The sequence below is a fragment of the Cynara cardunculus genome (genome assembly GCF_001531365.2).
Source record: "Cynara cardunculus var. scolymus isolate 2C chromosome LG 6, CcrdV1, whole genome shotgun sequence".
NCBI lineage: Eukaryota > Viridiplantae > Streptophyta > Magnoliopsida > Asterales > Asteraceae > Cynara > Cynara cardunculus.
This window is the reverse complement of record NC_037533.1, coordinates 20,096,794-20,115,115: the sequence shown is the minus strand read 5'-3', so window position 1 is coordinate 20,115,115 and position 18,322 is coordinate 20,096,794. Positions and strand designations below refer to the sequence as shown.

The following is an 18,322-nucleotide window of genomic DNA, read 5'->3' as shown; positions in this document are numbered from 1 at the left end:
AATGTCTTTTTTGGTCATATTATATATTTATAAGCTAGTTTTTGGTAAATATAATTTGCTCACCAAGTAACTTATCAGCTAACAACTAGTTCATCAGTCAACAACTAGCTTATAAACCATCAACTAGTTTGTCAAACATAACTTTGGGGTTAATTTGTTTATACTTGAGGTTAATATATGTTATATCTCAAACCGATCATGTAGATCAACAAGTGCACCGACAATTGATTGGTTAAAAGATTTTTTTTTTTTGAAAAGAAATTAGTATACCAATTTTTTTAATGACCCAAATACTTAATATATATTTAATGGACCAAAAATAGCCAAAATTAGAGTTTCTGTAATAACTTTATTCTCAATTTCTTTGACAAGTATTTTATAATTAATTTTTAAAAATAATGTATATTACGATAATTATTTCGTGATACCATTGACAAAAGACATTAAATCATGAATTAATCCCTTCATATATTTATATGTGTATATATGTAAACGTACTAGAAGGTTCGTATACTGTATCGCACTTGTATTATATTTATATGCCTTTTTGTCAAATAAGAAAATCGTGGAAAACAAGCTTTGTTTAGTCAAAGAGATGTAAAAACATATAATGAAAGTTCATCCTTCTTTTTTGCATGCTTTCTGTGAATGAATTGGCAAAATATAGGTAATATATATATATATATATATATATATATATAGTGTTAGATTTTTATGAGACCAACCATTTTTCATGAGACCATATATATATAAATATATATATATATATATATATATATATCTAGGAAATCATTGGATTACTAAACGTTTTACCGAACCTTCACAATGGTTTTCCTACGAAGGTTTGATCATTCAACGGTTTCAAAATGGTTTCACGGGTCTCACGAAAGTTAAAAATGGTCTCACTTGTTCTCAAGTCTCTTTTATATATGTAATTCAAGTTTAATCAACATTCTTAGGCCATCAGGCCAAGCACCCACCCTTGCCTATGGATGAATTTTTTTATCTAATGACTCACAAAAAATACAATATGGAACTTTCGTCCACCTTTGCTTTCGGTTACCTTCACGGCTTCACACATTTCACATACCTTTGATCACCTAGCTTGTTCACATACATGAGTAAGTTACGGTTCTAGTTATAGCGATACACGTGGTGAAGGTTCAACCTTCCTTGAAAGGGAAAAAAAAAGACGAAAATGTCCATTCTTCACAAATACGTGGGAAATCAAATTACTTGGATCAAAAGAGATCAATGGCTCATAGATTTTTTAAGCTCACCATATATAAGTGCTTGTTTTCAACCGGAATACTTACATATACACACACGTGTTTGTGTGTGTATTTCGAATATATATATATATATATATAGAGAGAGAGAGAGAGAGAGATAGAGGGAGAGAGAGTTAGTCAGATTCATACGAAAACAATAAATAAATAAAAGAATACGAAAACCTTCGAATTATATACATGTGATTTTACATCAACATCACATGTAAAATCACATGTGATTCACATGACTTTGGCTACGACTTGAGCTCGCGGGTCAGATTGTCTACTCACCTTTGCGATGATCGTATTTCATAACCGCATGTAAAATCACATATGTTTTTTTAAGTATATAATATTTATATACGGCAAATGCAACAAAGAAACTCACACACCCTTCTCACCTATAGTGAGGTTTGAACCCCTGACCTCCTAGAAGGTCAAGGGCTACGATACTGTTAGGCCAAAGACCCTTTGGTAAAATCACATATGTGAATTTTACCATTTTCTTATTCTGTAATTTTGACTTTGTTCTCGTTCGGTCCTTCTATTATCAAAGAACTATTGTGAGTTTATATAATTAAATAGAAAACCACAAGTTATTTACTTATGTTTTTATGCTTTATATCGACATTTCGTATAGTTTTCAAGTTCGATTTTCATTCATTCTTTTAACATTTATTTCATGTTTAAGTCTTTTTTCCTTTAAAATTCGGATATTGATGAACATGAATTAGTCAATTAACTTTATATGTCTTTCCATGACTTCAACTTTATATCCAATTATGAACCACAAGTCACGAACGTGATTTGCTGGAAAACGGTTAAACACCTTTAATTAAGCAAAAAAATTTCAATTATCATTTTCTTTCATACATATAAATCATCTCTTGCCATCCGGGTGTTGCTTGGGTGGTAGGGAGTTTTCCTGATGAAGGTGAGGTCCGAGACCTCACCTTAGGGTTTCTTCCTTGGGGATTTGGTGAAAGCAGCCCTACCGAATTAATTGGGGGGGTGTAGTGGAGTGGGTTCGATCCGGGGTCCTGATAATGTCAACCGTGATCAAACCTTGTGCCTCTACCGCTGAGGCGAAGCCGTTCAAAAAAAAAAACTATAAATCATCTCTTACTATGTTTTCCCTCTTTCTCCAATTAAATTTTGACATGTGTAAATTAACAAATCAAATAACTAATTGGTTATATAAATGTTGAGGGTCTGTAACATCCCGAACATAGGAGACCATTTAAACCGTAGAAATAATACGGGGTAAAAACTTAATCAAATAAAATCACCTAATAATGAGGAATAGTACAAGAGTTTACATTAAAAGAGTAGATGATGGCTAGCTAACAACCTACTAATCTAAACCAATACTATATTTAGTTTACGATCGGGTGTCACTACAATCATAAAAAAGAATCTACCATACGTAACTCCAAATAAGACGATGACCCAAAAATTCATCTACCGGCAATCATCACTCTACTCAAGCATTAGTGGCCCCGTTACCTTGAGATCTTGATATACATGTCATTAAAAGTAAGTCTCGGATCTATGTTATATAAACTTCATTTACATCTCAAGTTAAACTCGTTCACTTAGAATTACATTATATAGGTTAACAGGCGATGCCCGACTCCAGAAGTCCACACTATATTGCCTAAGTAGACCTAATGCCTACTTCACGTTACAATAAGGTAATATCATTCCATGCATGCACATCAAATAAAATCGAATTCTATGTCTATGAATCCATTACATTCTAGGCTAAACTATACAATCCTCTAGATATGTCAAACCATATCCAACACATAAACATTTATGTATAAATATCCATCAAGGAGGTAAAATTTCCATTTTATCAACAAAATCAAAGTTATTAAAATTCATCAAACTCCTGAAATAATCGTATATTAAACTTATTCATACAAAATGTGTGCAAAAAATAAAAGAAGTCCATAATAGTTCATATGTTAAATTCATTTATTTTGAAAATTAATCTATATAACAATTCAATAATATAATAAAAATAAAATAATAAGTCAGNTATTCATGATTAACACCCTCCACAATAAAAATGGTTAATCAACCTCTCATAATTACAAAAAAATGAACAAAATGAAAAATTATGATTGGTTGAATGAGGTTTTCACGGTTTTTACAAATTGAATAGTTTTTATTTGAACCGACCCCTATATATATATATATATATATTGATGATGTTACATTACAGTACAACAAAATCGGGTTTATAGGACGTTTCCTATTTCTTAGCGTCATAATAGACCTCTTTATAGGACTTAGTTTATAGGACCAAAAAATAAAGTGTCTTATCTAAAGGCGTTGTAATAAGTTTATATGATATTTTTTGACGTTGTAATAAGTTTTTTAGAAAACTTTTAATATAAAGCGTCTCATTAACAACTTTATGGGACACTATTTGAAAAACTGTCCTATAAAAACAAGTGTCCTATAAAAATTTGAGTTTATAGGACACTTTCTCAACAGTGTCCTATAAAATTATTAATGCGATGCTTTGTATTAAAAATGTTCCAAAAGACTTGTTAAGAAGTCCAAAAACGTCATATAAACTTATTACTACGCCTTTAGATAGAATGCTTTATATTTTTGATTCTATAAATTAAGTCATATAAAACGATATATTGGGACGCTTAGAGATTGATGGTGTCCTATAAACCTAGTTTTTTTTTTTTGTAGTGTTACTAAGTTAAAAAAGTAAAAATTACTAAAAATTTAAGGAAAAAAGAATTTGAAGAATATTTTTTCTACATTATGTCACCCAAGAAACTTCACATTTTGCTTATATATATATATATAGAGAGAGAGAGAGAGAGAGAGAGAGATATATTGATGATGTTATATTACTAAGTAACAAAAATAAAAATTATAATTTTATAAATTTAATTAAAAAATGTTGGATTTATTAAGTAAAGTGTTTGATCAAATAAAAATATAATTTTAATAAAAACAATAACAAAGTAATAAAAATGATTTAAGAGTAATAAAGAAAATGAAAGCATGAAATCATCAAGACATATTACTAAGAAAATTATAAAGACTTAGTGAAGGCTTAACGTCATTTCATTTTACTGATGACATTCTATTTTACTAAGCAAACACGTAGCGAGCCTCATTTAATTTAATTCTAAATTTTCAAATTCTAATATTATTCCACAAACATTTTACTAACCAAACTCCAACCTTTTGATCGTGTTTGAGCAATTTGTTCTTCGGCCATATTTGGATGTTTTTCAATAAATTGTTGCCTTTTAAATGAATCGGCTACATTTTGCTATACATTTTATTGTCGGTAAATCAAAAAAGTAGTCATTTACGCTGATCAAATTCATTTCTTAACCATTTTTTTTTTCACATTTTCAACAAAATCACCGTCTCAACAAACAACAAGCAACTCTTGTGGGGGAAATTTTTATAAAAGAAGTCAATTCGAGTGCCACTAAAGTTCCAAACTTGTGAAGGATAGAGCAGAAATGTTGGACTATTATTTGCGCCTGCGGAGGTGCTCATCTCATCTCAAGCCTTCATTCTAGGAAGTGAGCCACGTGTCATTTTATTAACGATTCAAACTCAAGATCATCTATCTGTTTTTATTTTGAAAAGTTGGCTGCAGATACTTGCAGGTATAGTGATGTTTGTAAACGAGAGTCGATTTCAGTCTAATACAAAAGGTGGTGGGGTTGGTTGGAGCAACGGGTAGAAAAAGAAAAAGAAAAGAGAGCGTCTAAAATTGAACGGTTGGATGGAGTTGGGAAAGATGATGCCTTTCAACGTTACAAATTTAAGTTTTGAAGAAGACCCACTCTTATTTCCCGCCCATACCCCCAACCTCCCTATAAACCTTAATTGCGCTTTATCTCTTGTTCTAACCTCAATTTCAGTTACTTACTTATATCAAATGGAGGATGCTTTGAAACATCAATCGTCTGTCTCTGGTAATTAATTTCAGTTCTTAATTTTGATACTCTTCACGCTGTTTCTGTTTCTGAAATTTGAGATGATTGTTGTAGGAAATAAGGGAGGAGGATCGGCTAAACTTCTTCGCTATCCACTCCGATCGGCCACTAAGTCCAGGGATGATAAGCCCCCTATCTCCGTTCCATCAACTGCCTCTAGAAGGTTCAATCTTGGCTTTACCAATTTTCTATACATATAAATATATTGTCTACACGCTTAACTTTTGATTTGTACGCGTCATTTCGAATGTCGTTCTGATTTGTTGCGGTTAGTAATTTTTGGTTGAGGTTCAATTCTCGGTTCGGAAAAAGTGTTGTATGTTGAATTTTGATTCCAATTTTGGTCTCTGTTATGCAAATGTTGTGAATTTTGCTAGGATGTTATGGAAAGGTTTAATGTTTTAGAGCATTACGGTTTGAGGAATTAATTATTTTCTTGGAACCGGCAATGTCCGGACTAATCGTGAGTGGCCACAACTGTTATAGAGCCCTAGGCCCTAGCTCTGGACAGATAGGATATTCCACCACATCCTGAGGTCTCAACCACTGCCGTACAACCCTTGTGGTTTTCAATTTTGTTGTTCTTACACTGTAAGTGGTGGTTTGAAATTCTTTCAAACTGTGCTGTTTGAAATGAAGTATCTACACCAGTCAAATCATATCATAAAAATGCCGTCTGATTTGTCTGGATGTACAACAACGTTTCTTTTGTGCAATAAACCATAAAGGGTTTTATATGAATTACGTTTAGATTTATTTTCAGTTATTTATCCATTTGCACAAGATTGAAGGGAAGGTACGAGTTCAAGTTAACTAATTATGGTTCATGTTAATTATATATTTAGGGGAAGACCTTCTTCAAGTGTGAGTCAAAGTGTTAGTGCTCTTGATTTATCTGCCAAACAGAAATCTTCTAAACCTCCTAGGAGGCTCTCTATTCCCACCAAGTCAACTGCCAGCCCTGCTCCTAAACCGGCTTGCAACATAACTCCAATATCCGAGGCTAGAGCAAATAGATCTAGGAACATTGAGGCTAAAAGTGACACACCCGTTTCAGATGTTTCTAGCCGAAAGAAATTCAATGTTCTATCTTCAGCTTCCTATTGGCTCTCTCAGATCAAGCTCTCTGAAGCTGCTGGAAAGCACCAACTGTCGCTTGGCTTCTTTAAGCTTGCCCAAGTAGCTGCCTGTGAGGTATCTCAGATCTTTCTCCATTGACTTCATTCTCTATTCAGTATTGAAAATTATGGCTTTATCAAACATTTTGCCAACAATTTCTCTGATTGAATAACTTTGGGTATTACAATTTAGTTCTGAATTCATTTGCAAAGCTTGATATGTCTCATTTTGTCAACATCATTCATTTATGATGATGGGTTCTATCCTCGTACGTTACTGATGTGTATCTTTAGGTCTCTTAAGAATATACAAGTTAAAATTTGCTCTTTGTTGTTTTATTCTATTTAAAATGCTAGAATCTTCAACTACTCAGAAATGAGCTTCAGTCCTACGCTCTCCGCCACAACATTCTTGATCTAGGAGAATCTGCTAAAGAAGTTCTCCAAAGCTATGAGATACCAAAATGCATTGAGCAGGTGCAAGTTTCCGAAACTTATTGTTCCCATGAGCCAGAACAGGGAACACAATCATCATCTGATGAAGCACACAGTTTGTCTTCTGTTAACGAAATTCCCAAACTGAAACCAAGGTCCTCGAACAATAGTGCTGGTTCCACTGCCAAAGAATCAGCCAAGGAAACCAACCAGAAGAAGCTTGTATCCACCACAAAATCTTCAACAAACAAGAAAACAGTCGATCAGCAGTCTGCCTTGCAAGGGGGGCGTAGCAAGATGCAAAATGACTTGCCGAAGCCAAGCAAGAAATCCAACAAAGAGAAACAGATGGTGAAGAGCAATGGAAAGAAATCTGATACTGAAGGTGACATCATTATTTTGGCTTTCACAAATAGAGTTATTAGATAACATTAAATTGAGCCTAAGGTTGAAATCAGTAAATGCACCAATCAACCCCATGCTTTTTCCCACTTACATTCGTTTGCGTTGTGTGGAACTCCTTTTCTCTCCAAAAGTGCCCTCGAGTAGAGAAGGGAGGTTCCAATATATATAGAGGAGAAATAGTTCAACAAACATAATAATACATATTTTTTCCTGTGTTATAACTTTCAACTTTTTAACCGCTGCGAGTTACCATATCCCTTCTTACTCTTTGATACTTACTTGGCAGGCGTGGTAAGTTCTCCGGAGGAGGCAATTACCGAAGAAAACAAAGAGAACATGGTAAGAACATCCTCATTAACATTTTCTTTCATAGTGTTATATGGCTTAATCCTGTTAATGGTGATTATTATTGTGAGAATATTTGGAACCTTATATTACTCTCCAAAAAGGCCTTTGAGCCTAGAAAGGAGGTTCCAATGTGTATTTAGGAAAAATGATACAAGTCTAGCCAATGTTGTCCAGGTTAGATGGGTATGGATTGTCCTAGAGTATCTAGTCTCTAGAGGGATAAACTTTTACTCTGATACCATGTGAGAATATGTGGAACCTCATTAGATTACTGTCCACAAGAGTCTTTGTTGGAAAACATAAATATGCAGATAAATTGATGTTTCCAAATCACCATTACTTTTTGCTTTGCTTGTTGTATTGCTAACTTTGATCCCCATTGTGCGGTAGGATGGTCCCCCGGCGGTCGAGATCAGCATGGAAACATAACTCCGCTTCAAAGTAATCTGGAATATATCTATATATACAAACACTTCACATTTTATGGTTGTTTGATCGTGTTTTTAATTGTCCATTGTCGGGTTTTTCTTTTGTATAGATGAAAAATAGGCATGGTCGAAGTGTTACAATTAAAGTCATTACTTGGGATGTTTCTTTTGTTCTGTTGTTTATCGGGTGTGCAAAATGTTGCGACTTTTTCCGTAATGTTTTGTATTTTGCAATTGTTCAAAGAAGTTGATGTGTCCTTGTTTTCTTTTGGGTTGGGAAAAGATGTTGTTAGTAGGTAAATATGGAAGTTATATGTGAAATTTTGATAAAAGAGGTTATAGTGGTAATTTTGTATGATCCAATTCCAATTCCAATGTGATACCGAAGCAAGAACATAAATGCAAAGTTTATATTGTTATCATACAATTCGACCATGAATGTTGGGCTGAGAGGTTTTATTTTTGGATAAAGGATTTTGGGCTGAATTGTTGTGGGCCAAGTCATATGACCATCAAAGCCTCACCTCAAATACTCTTATAATTATATACAATTCCTTTTAAGTTGAAAAAAATTACATTTTGAAGTATTTTATCGTTAATTATATTACAAAAATATTTAATATGATAAAAATATTTTTTTCTCTGATCTCCCTGTTAATTTTAATGGTTAGGGCATCTCCAGTGCATGACACTCTACAAGAGTGTCATGGACTGCCACATCAGCATTCCACTCACCATACAACTCTATCATTTTATACCCACACTCCATAACACTCCAATGAGTTTAATGGATTTCCACATCATATATATATATATATTATCTATAAATATAATTTTACCAACAAATTTAAAAATCTACTAAAAATAAGGAATAATACATTAAAATGAAAATGAAACGAAATTAAAATACATTTAATAAAAAGTACGAGACTAAAATACATCAGTTAAAAAGTACCAAAGCTAGAAAATGAAATTAAAACTAAATGTAGTTTATGTAATGTATTTTAAAATTAATGTAATATCTTATTAATGTAATGTATTTTGAAATTAATGAAATGTTTTATTAATTATGTTGTTTTTATAAATTAAGAAAAATAAAAATAAAAATTAATGTAATATCTTCCCATGATGCGTGCAATGCCCATTAAACTCTTCCCCCATTAAACTCCCCATGACACCCTTCACAATGCATGATGCATGTCATGGTTCCCATTAAACTCCCCATGACACCCCATTGGAGATGCTCTTAGTTGGAGACAAATATTTTTAGGTAACTGTAGATTTCTGGGTCAACTTATGTTCATTAGCTAATTCCTTGGTTGATTTCGAATGGTTTGGAGCCATCGCATATGAACCTCTATGACGACAAAGGCTTTTGCAGCATTTGGATTTGTGGAGATAAATATTTCGGAAATAACAAAAATGAAGTTTTGAAGAATTCTCTAAATTTAAAGAAAAATACACTATATCTCCTATTTTCTTAATTTTGAAGAAGGTGTTTGAGCACAAAATGCTAAACAAACTTCATTTTTCTCTATTAGAAAAATTGCATTAAAACGAAACCATCTTTGAGTTAAAACTTATTTGGAGAACCAACTTTCATAAGTATCATTTTAAGGTCTAGAGTAAACTTTTCATATATCTAAAGGCCTGGTTTACCCATTTAATAGGTTACTCTTTCTTCTAACATGACATGCCAAAATAATAATAAAAATAGCTTACGTGGATGTTATAAAATGACATATGTCATTGACTTATTATTAAATTAAAAAAAAAACAAAACAAAACAAAACTAACAGAAACTAAAAAATAAAAACTCAAATAAAGGGTTAGATAGGCTTTAAAGATTTAGATATGACTTCAAAAATAACGGTGACGGTGACGGTGACGGTGATGGTGACGGTAACGGTTAGATAAACTGAAAAAAATAAAAATTCAAACAAAAGGTTGGCTTCATGAACAACAACAACGGTGGCAAAGAACATCAAGTGGCGGTGATGGTGATGGTGATGGTTCAAATATAAAGAAGGTTAGATAATACTCCATGATTTTCAAATCTCAAATACATGATTGTACAGAATCGTCATGGCAACAACGATGAGGAAAATTGCCCCCCTCGTTGCCACCGGCTGTGCAACGACTTCCTTCTCCGCCTCTTGCCGCTAGTTATCTCTTTAAACGACTTTTTTTTGGCAACACGAATAACACATTTCGAACACCGATTTTGTTTAGATCTATGTTGTTAATGGCGACGCAACATCAGATGTCAAACCTATGCAAAATATCAGTGTAAATAGTGGTGCCACTGATATCGGGGCAATTTACCGCAATTTGACTGATATATAGGGTCAAATTGCAGTCCGCAATAGCACTATTCAGTTTGGGTTTTTTTGGGGATTTATTTTCGATTTTCAACTTGGGCAGTTGGGTTTTTATTTTGAGTTGGGCTATGTTTTTATTTTAATATGTTAACATAATAATATAACAATTAACAATAACTTTGTTTCTATCATCACTTGGAATTTGAAAGGAAGTCGTTTAAGAACACTTTTTCTATTTTGTTTTGCAAAACTTGTTTAAGTTAATGTTTTGATGTTAAAACTATATTTTTAGTTAATGCATATGATGTATGTATGCATACATACACACACACACACACATATATATATATATATATATATGTATATTGTAAGAAATATTATATTAACCACTATTTTAAATATCGGTCCTGACCGCTAATTTATATTTTAACCGCTATAATAGCGTAGGTTCAGGTATATTCCCATTTCCAGATCTCGAACACAAATCCAAAGAAGAGAACCGTGTTGAAAACCTATATATGTATTCACTTATTTTCTTGGGAACCTAAATCTTTAAAAAGATTGATTGCTTCTTTTGGTGTTAGTCACCTGTTTGATACCATATCCACATTGTCATATATATATGTTTGATTAGCTAGGGTTTTTAGAAATTTTTGGACTAAGTTCTGTCTTTTGATGAAAATCTATTATTTTTTGGTATCATGGATTTTATAAGAAAAAATGATCCATATTTTTAATGGATTTATGATTGATCATTACAGTTTAATTTAAGCAAATCTTAGGGTTTATTCATGTTCTTGAAGAAGACGAAGATTTATGAGAGGAAAATAAATTTAAAATATTGAAATTTAGAAAATACACCATGTCATTATTTTAGATTTAAATTTTTAATTTTAAATATGACGTGGAATCGTAGCTGACATTTACATGTTTTATGTCATTATTAAGAGGTCATCAGGTAAATGAGACCCTTAAATATACAAGAAGTTTGCTTCAGACCCAAAATGATACTTTTGAAAATTGGTTCCTCAAAATATAAATTAACTCAAAGTTGATTCCAATTTGATGTAGCTCTTCTCTATTTTGAAGAATTTGTTAAAGATACTCTAACCATTTTAAGTTGAGGATTATTACAACATGTTTTCCTTTCCCCCCTTTAGTCAACAAATCAAGATACGTTAAGTGTCGGATTTGCTTTGCCTCAAAAGGGTGAATTCGTATAACTATTAACATTCATGATAGTATATGTTTTAAAACAATGATATCGACAAATGTTCAAAATACCTACTGATAATGACAAATAAAAACTTATTTAACAAGTATTATTTTTAGTTTTAAAAAATAATGATTTTTATGCTAAATTATTATTATTTTTAATTAAATCATAAACATTGACGGCCGCAACTCTCAAAGATATTTTCCTTGTCAAATTGTTCATCAAATATGTTCCTTTCTTTTCGACTAAATTTCATTAAAAACAATACCTAAAATCGTTACGGTTGTTGATATTCATGATGGATTCACTCCATCAATGTTAATATTACTTTTTGTCAAATGTCTTTTGAATGCTGAATTTAATATCCACATCAATTCTGATAAAGATATATACAAGTTGACTGATATCAAGAAATGGTCATTACTCGAATAAGCTACGCTTTATACACGATAACCATGCCATTGTTCAAAGATGATTCGATAATAATACAATTATAGCATCAAAATTTTGTTAATATTTTTTTACAGATTATTTATTTGTTTTTTCATAAGTCTTGTATGTATTTTGTCTATACAAAATTATTGTTTGTTTATTATTCTGAATAATATAAATTACCTTTTTACCCTTATTGATTTTTTCATTAAAATTAAATATAACCCACATTTCTTTATACCATTTCATGAAATTTGAGATGAATAAAACCCATAAAAGAAGCTAGCAAATAGTAAAAAAGAAGAATAAACGGTTGAATCCAGACAATTCTATTTTATTTTATTTTTGGCTAAGTGATATATAAGCCATTTTTCTTAATAAATAAGCAACAAACAAATGATTTTGATATTAAATTTACATAATAAAAATATATATTTTGATAAAAATTAAAAATTGATCACTTTTAATACTTGTTATACAAGTTGTATTCCTCTTAATTAATTAAAACCTATTTATTTGAGGTCTTAATTTGACCCACAAAAAGTCAATGATCATCACCAAATTGGGTTGGGGGAGCGTATACAACAATATCATAATACTTATTATAAAATTATAATCATAAAATTATCCAAATCAATAATATTTTTAACAAAAACCGAATTTAAATACTAACCGGTCATAATAGAATAAACAGACCCATAATTCATATATTGATACTCTTTCAACTTTTTTACCTTTTCAATTTCGAAAACAAATTGTTCTATTTTGACGATATATCTGATATGCTATTATTATACAAAAAATATTTTAAATATTGATTAATTGTCATAAAGAATGTACATCACATATGAAATTAAATATTTCTATTTGAACAAATTTTTAGTCCCACATTTTTAGCTTGGAGCATTGTCCTTGTTATTTTATTGATTAATTAATCATACATTTAATAAATACTACATAGTAAAAGGCTAAGAAGTTTATAATTTTATTTTTAAGTGAATTACATTGATTTATTCAAATTTTAGATTTGATTCTGAAAACAAACTATTTATACTAGTGATCCCTAACTTTTCATTTTCATAATACATATGGTCCCTTTACTTAACGATGTTAGTTAACAACCGTTGTAAAGGACTAATCCGCCTTTGAACGAACTATAGGGTCTAGAAGCGTAATATGCTCTAAAATTTAATGTGATTAACCTCTTTCTAATTTTTACTAGAAAATATATTATATATCCATCACAAATCAAATGTCTTAAAATAAAATACATATTAGATGGGAATATTTATATTGATTTGTTGTAGTGATGGTTTTTCTTTAACTGTTTGAATAATCGTCGTTTTTTAATCTTAATTTATAATTTTTATTATGTTTTTATTTTAATTAAGGTTAAATGCATGAAATAACAACCTACTTTCAATAATTTTCTTATTATAGCATTATACTTTTATTTTTCTTTATTACAACAATGTATTTTTAAAATATTTTTTATTAAGACATCGTATTTTAAAAAATCTACCAAGTATAGCAATGGATAATCTATTACATTTTAAACCGGTTCTCTACGTTTTAGGTGGACGTATAACAAGAATGAAGTCAATTTATACATGAGGACACGATAATGCTATTTCATATGTGATTAACTTCGAGGTCGCGACACCAAGCACTCATGACTTGGGTTGACCGTTCCTTAATATATCACATGTGATTTTTTTATATAAAATTACATTGATATATGCGTTCTCACATTCTTGTAAGTTGACAGTGTTGTCATTTGAATATTTCTATATTCTTACTTTATCAAAAGCACACAATCCATAAAGTAAAATCGAGATAGACGGCAAAAGATGAATCATGATTGAGGGTTCGAGTTATCGGACTCAATAGAGATAGATTAATCTACAATATTGCACATGTACATTTCTAGTATATATGTATGTATGCCACATGTAGAACGAGTACTCAAATTTAACATTCTTATATAGTACTTGTGTACCGAGTCTATGTTCACAGTATAGTTTAGGCGAACCACAAACCAAACAATAAGAGCATGAAGTGACTAGCTAGATCAGTCACATCAAACCATCAAATGACGGTCTCTTCACTAATTAGGTAGTTTGAGATTATCATGGCATATGAGATGAAAATCTACATTAAGAAATGCAAATGCTCATAAAAAAGTGACGAGAGGGTTGAAAGAAGTCAGATAATAAAAATGAGAAGAAAATCGACAATCGACGAGTTATGAATTGAGAGAACAAGAGAATGAGAGGACATAAAACGAGAAATTGATAAGAGTTGAGAAAGTTTGGAAAATATATAACTTAGGTTTTACAATTTGAGTAATTTATATAATTAATTACATGCATGGATTTAATATATAAAAATATATAATGTTATATATACGATGCTGAAACCTTCAAACGAGTATCTTAAACCGTGGACCATATCAACCGATATGGTCTGGCTTTTTTTTTTTTTTTCTTTTCCAAACTAGATCGGACCGCTAACTCACCTAAACAGTTTGATTTGGTATGGTTTGACCTGTTTTCACTTTGATGGTGTTCATAATCGAGTCAAATTTTGTATTTATTTTTATAAGCAATAAATAAATAATAATTAAGTTGTACGTATTAGGCTAATATGAGAAATGGAGGCATATTTATTCATTTATTTTGGCTTCAATCACCATCTAACTTTGCACAGTTTTCTTATGATCACCATATACATCACCCCTCGCCAAAATTAAATGTATACTAAATCTTACAATACGTAATTATACAAATTAATTACAATTTAATCTTGTGTTATCATGATTCACTATTTTAATCAAACAAAAATATAAAATTACAAAAGAAAATTAATCCAATGCAACCCTAATTATATCCATCAAACCACATGGTCTCTGCTGTTCTCTGGCGAAGTAGATTTACTCCTTGAGCTAGAAAATGGCAATGAATTCGAACCGGGAGCTTGCTTATTCATCGTTGTCGTCGTTGCTGCCGTTGATTTGTTAAAGAAGCTTGATGAACATTTGTTTGCGTTTGAAGTTGAAGGAAAGCTAGAGAACACTGGAAATGTGTCTTCCAGTTTCACATTCTGCCCGGATTTCTCTCCTTCTCCTTGAACTCCAATCCCAACACCGCCAATTATCGACGTCAGTGCCGCCTGTAGAACCGATTGGAAATTAGGGTCTGATGTGATTGCTCTTGTTGCAGCTTCAATGGTGTCTGGTTGTAGAGAATGTTGGTTACTGGTTGCAGTGGGCGCCATCATGCTCTTATTTTGAATGTAAGAATGGTAGATATTTTCTTGAGCCTGTGTTGATCCAAAGTTCAAGGACCCCATTTGATTTTTCCCGTAGTTGAGGGTCCCATTGCTCCAAGAAATTGGCAATGGATTAGAATCCAAAGAACTAAAGTTGAGGTTTGTGGTTGAATATCTAGGTGGGAAGGTGTTGGCCATTGGTGGAGTTCGGTAATTGTAAGGTGATGATGTCGAAAGTGTGTTTGAAGTAAGATCAAGAGTGACGGTTGGGCATGAGGGTGATGGCGATATCGAAGAATGTGGCAGGTAAATCGGCTTTAATTTTAAGTTCTCGTTGAGATAAAAGTTTAGCCCGTGAGAGCTGATGCTAGGGTTAGGGTTTGAATTTGATCCGGAGGTCGAGGAGCCCGATGTTAACATACTCGCGGCTGCGGAGGTGGTGGAAGCCATTGCGGTGGCAGACACCGGAAGCGGATGGTTATGTGTTCCTTCGTATGTGGTGATCAGAATCGACATATCTTGAGGACATCTTTGCACCTATATACACATTTCCCATCAATTTATCAAAAAACAATACGTGAAATATAAACTAATTAACATAAACAACAATCAATGTCATCACAAAACAATCGAGTGATTTTGAAGTTATACCTGTTTCCTCACTGGGCAAGTCGGAGAAATGGTGCACCGATAATATGCCCGTGGACATGGATTTCCTTTCGCGATCTTTTGTCCATATTTTCTCCATTGACATCCATCATTCATCTGTGGATTATAACCATATGTACGTTTAGTTAGTCTTGTGAATTACATGTAAAGTTAAACACTAAACGTAAATAAGAGATTAAATGATTAATTACCGTTGGTGTATCACAACGAACCCTAACGGAAACCCTAGTTTTCTTCGTAGGGTTTTGCTGCGAAACCTCTTGATCATCTCCACTTCTCTTTGGAGTCGGAGGCTTCTGTGGCGTCCAAGTCTCTCCAGCTTCATCTTTAGTTTCTTCCAAGCTATTATCAGGGCTTGGATTGATCGAAGATTCAGCTTGCGTGGTGGATGAAAGTTCAAATTTGCAGTACTCGAGTCCAAGGCCTAACCCTTCCGAACTTTTGGTTGGAGGAGTTGTACATCTCTTATCTTTCTTGACCAGTTCAGGTGACGATGTCCTTCCAAGACTGAGGGAAACAAGATCGGATTCGTCATTGATTCGTGGTTGTTCGTTAGGTTTGGTGGCAGTGGCGACAGTGGTTGATGTTTCTAATTGCTGTTGATGGAGAATGTCTTGGAACTTCTTTTGAAGGGTTTGATAGTCTTTCATTATCTGGTCCAGGTGCAGCCTTAGCCTCTGGTTTTCTTCCCTCACCTCACCCATTTCAGCTTTGGTTAATTCAAACTGCTTCTCATCCTGCATTCATTCATACCAGATTCATTTTAGCCAAACTTTCAAACCAATTATATATATATATATATATATATATATAGCATGCCCATGCCACATACACACACACATACATACATACATTTGAATCAATTAGAATTATATCGAATCAAATGTAACCGAGATAAGAAAGGATGACACCCAACAAAAAGAAGATGGATTTATTACAAGTTTAACCCTATATATATATATATATATATATATATATATATATAGTCGAGGCTTTAAAACAGAAATCAAATCACTGCATAACTGTAAAGGTCTCACCTTCTTAAACTATTCGTAAGAATAACTTGGAAGCCATGAATTTGAAAACTGTTTTATGAATCGTTTAATGAATTATTGGAATATTAATTAAGATAATAAATTATCGATATTTTTTGGATTAATTAATTTGGAAAGAATTAGGGTTGTTGTAGCGTGTAAACTTATTATCAAGTTGATTACTTATGCTTTCTATTCTTACCATTTTACTTGTATTCAAGATAATTAAAGCTTCGAAATACTTATGACGAACTCATTATTTTCAAATTGTGTGTTCGATATCATATAACTACTTTCTGATCATAAATGAGTTCGATGTTTTTCAAATCAAATAAAATATATCGTATTGTTATTAATTACTCCATATATATAATATAAAGAGACTCTTGAACACTTTCAATGTAGGAAGGATCAACATGAAATATTGAATCTTGAAAATAATAAAAATTCTAGAATTGTCAATGCTCAAAAAGTTGATGATAATAAATGTTTCATACATGTGGTTTAGAACAAAGTCCACAATCATTAGATCTGATATTTCAAAGAAAACCCATAAGATACTTGTCTGAAACTCTTTAATTTTTGCATTATAACTTTAAAAAAAGACAGCAACATAAGAAAGATTCAAATAAACAAGAAAAAATTGGTTTTTGTTCTTCCCAATTATCATTATTTTATATACAATATTTGTGTTCATACACCAATTAAGGGATGATCATATATGAACTAACACCCTCGTCTTTCCAAAGAAAATAGCATATATATATATGTATAGCTTCATACATGTAAAAACGACCTCTTAATTGCAAAGAAACTATCAAAAACTTCAAAATTAAACACGAAAACTTAGAATTAAAGCTTCATGTACCTTAATTATGAAAATTAAACAACCTCTTCATCAATCAATTGCAGAATTAAGAAAATAGCAAAATATTCAAAATTAAACAAGAAAAACAGAAAGAAATTAAAGCTTGATCGATAAATCGATGCACCTTAGGAATAACAACCTCTTGTTTGGAGTCATCTTCTTCACCACGATGGCGATTGCTGTCTCCCTTGTCTTCCTTCTTGATTTGGCTTGTATTCTTCCTCTGCAGATCAACTTCCATGGCGAATAAAAGTAATCTTCTGCAAGTATTTAGCTTTTGAATGGATTTTTATAAGTGAGGATATGTATACAGCAGCTTAGATCTGTTCTTATAATGAGGGGCCGGGGGCCAGCAATGTTTGACTTGTATATACGTTTTCTTTGATTTTAATTTGTTCAATATTTACTTATTAATAAATATGGAAAAAATGTCAATGCCCCATTTGCATGCCATCACCTATAAATTATTTTACTACTACTCCTACTACTATCTCTTTTTTTTTTTATTCACACCA

General features: G+C 31.9%; 2 protein-coding genes across 2 annotated transcripts; one reads left to right on the top strand and one right to left on the bottom strand.

The window, feature by feature from the left end:
• The first annotated feature begins 5,180 nt into the window (after positions 1-5,180).
• LOC112514774 lies at positions 5,181-8,295 on the top strand. Its single transcript, XM_025121376.1, has 6 exons — positions 5,181-5,242; positions 5,318-5,426; positions 6,109-6,457; positions 6,739-7,201; positions 7,508-7,560; positions 7,960-8,295. The coding sequence occupies exons 1-6, from the start codon at positions 5,206-5,208 to the stop codon at positions 7,996-7,998; spliced, it is 1,050 nt and encodes a 349-aa protein (XP_024977144.1). The 5' UTR covers positions 5,181-5,205; the 3' UTR covers positions 7,999-8,295.
• Positions 8,296-14,721: 6,426 nt separating this feature from the next.
• LOC112514630 (probable WRKY transcription factor 61) lies at positions 14,722-18,061 on the bottom strand. Its single transcript, XM_025121206.1, has 4 exons — positions 17,932-18,061; positions 16,097-16,642; positions 15,888-16,001; positions 14,722-15,773 (listed from the first exon to the last, which is right to left on the bottom strand). Exons 1-4 carry the CDS (start codon positions 18,046-18,048, stop codon positions 14,859-14,861), a joined length of 1,692 nt encoding a protein of 563 aa, XP_024976974.1. The 5' UTR covers positions 18,049-18,061; the 3' UTR covers positions 14,722-14,858.
• Positions 18,062-18,322: the final 261 nt, after the last annotated feature.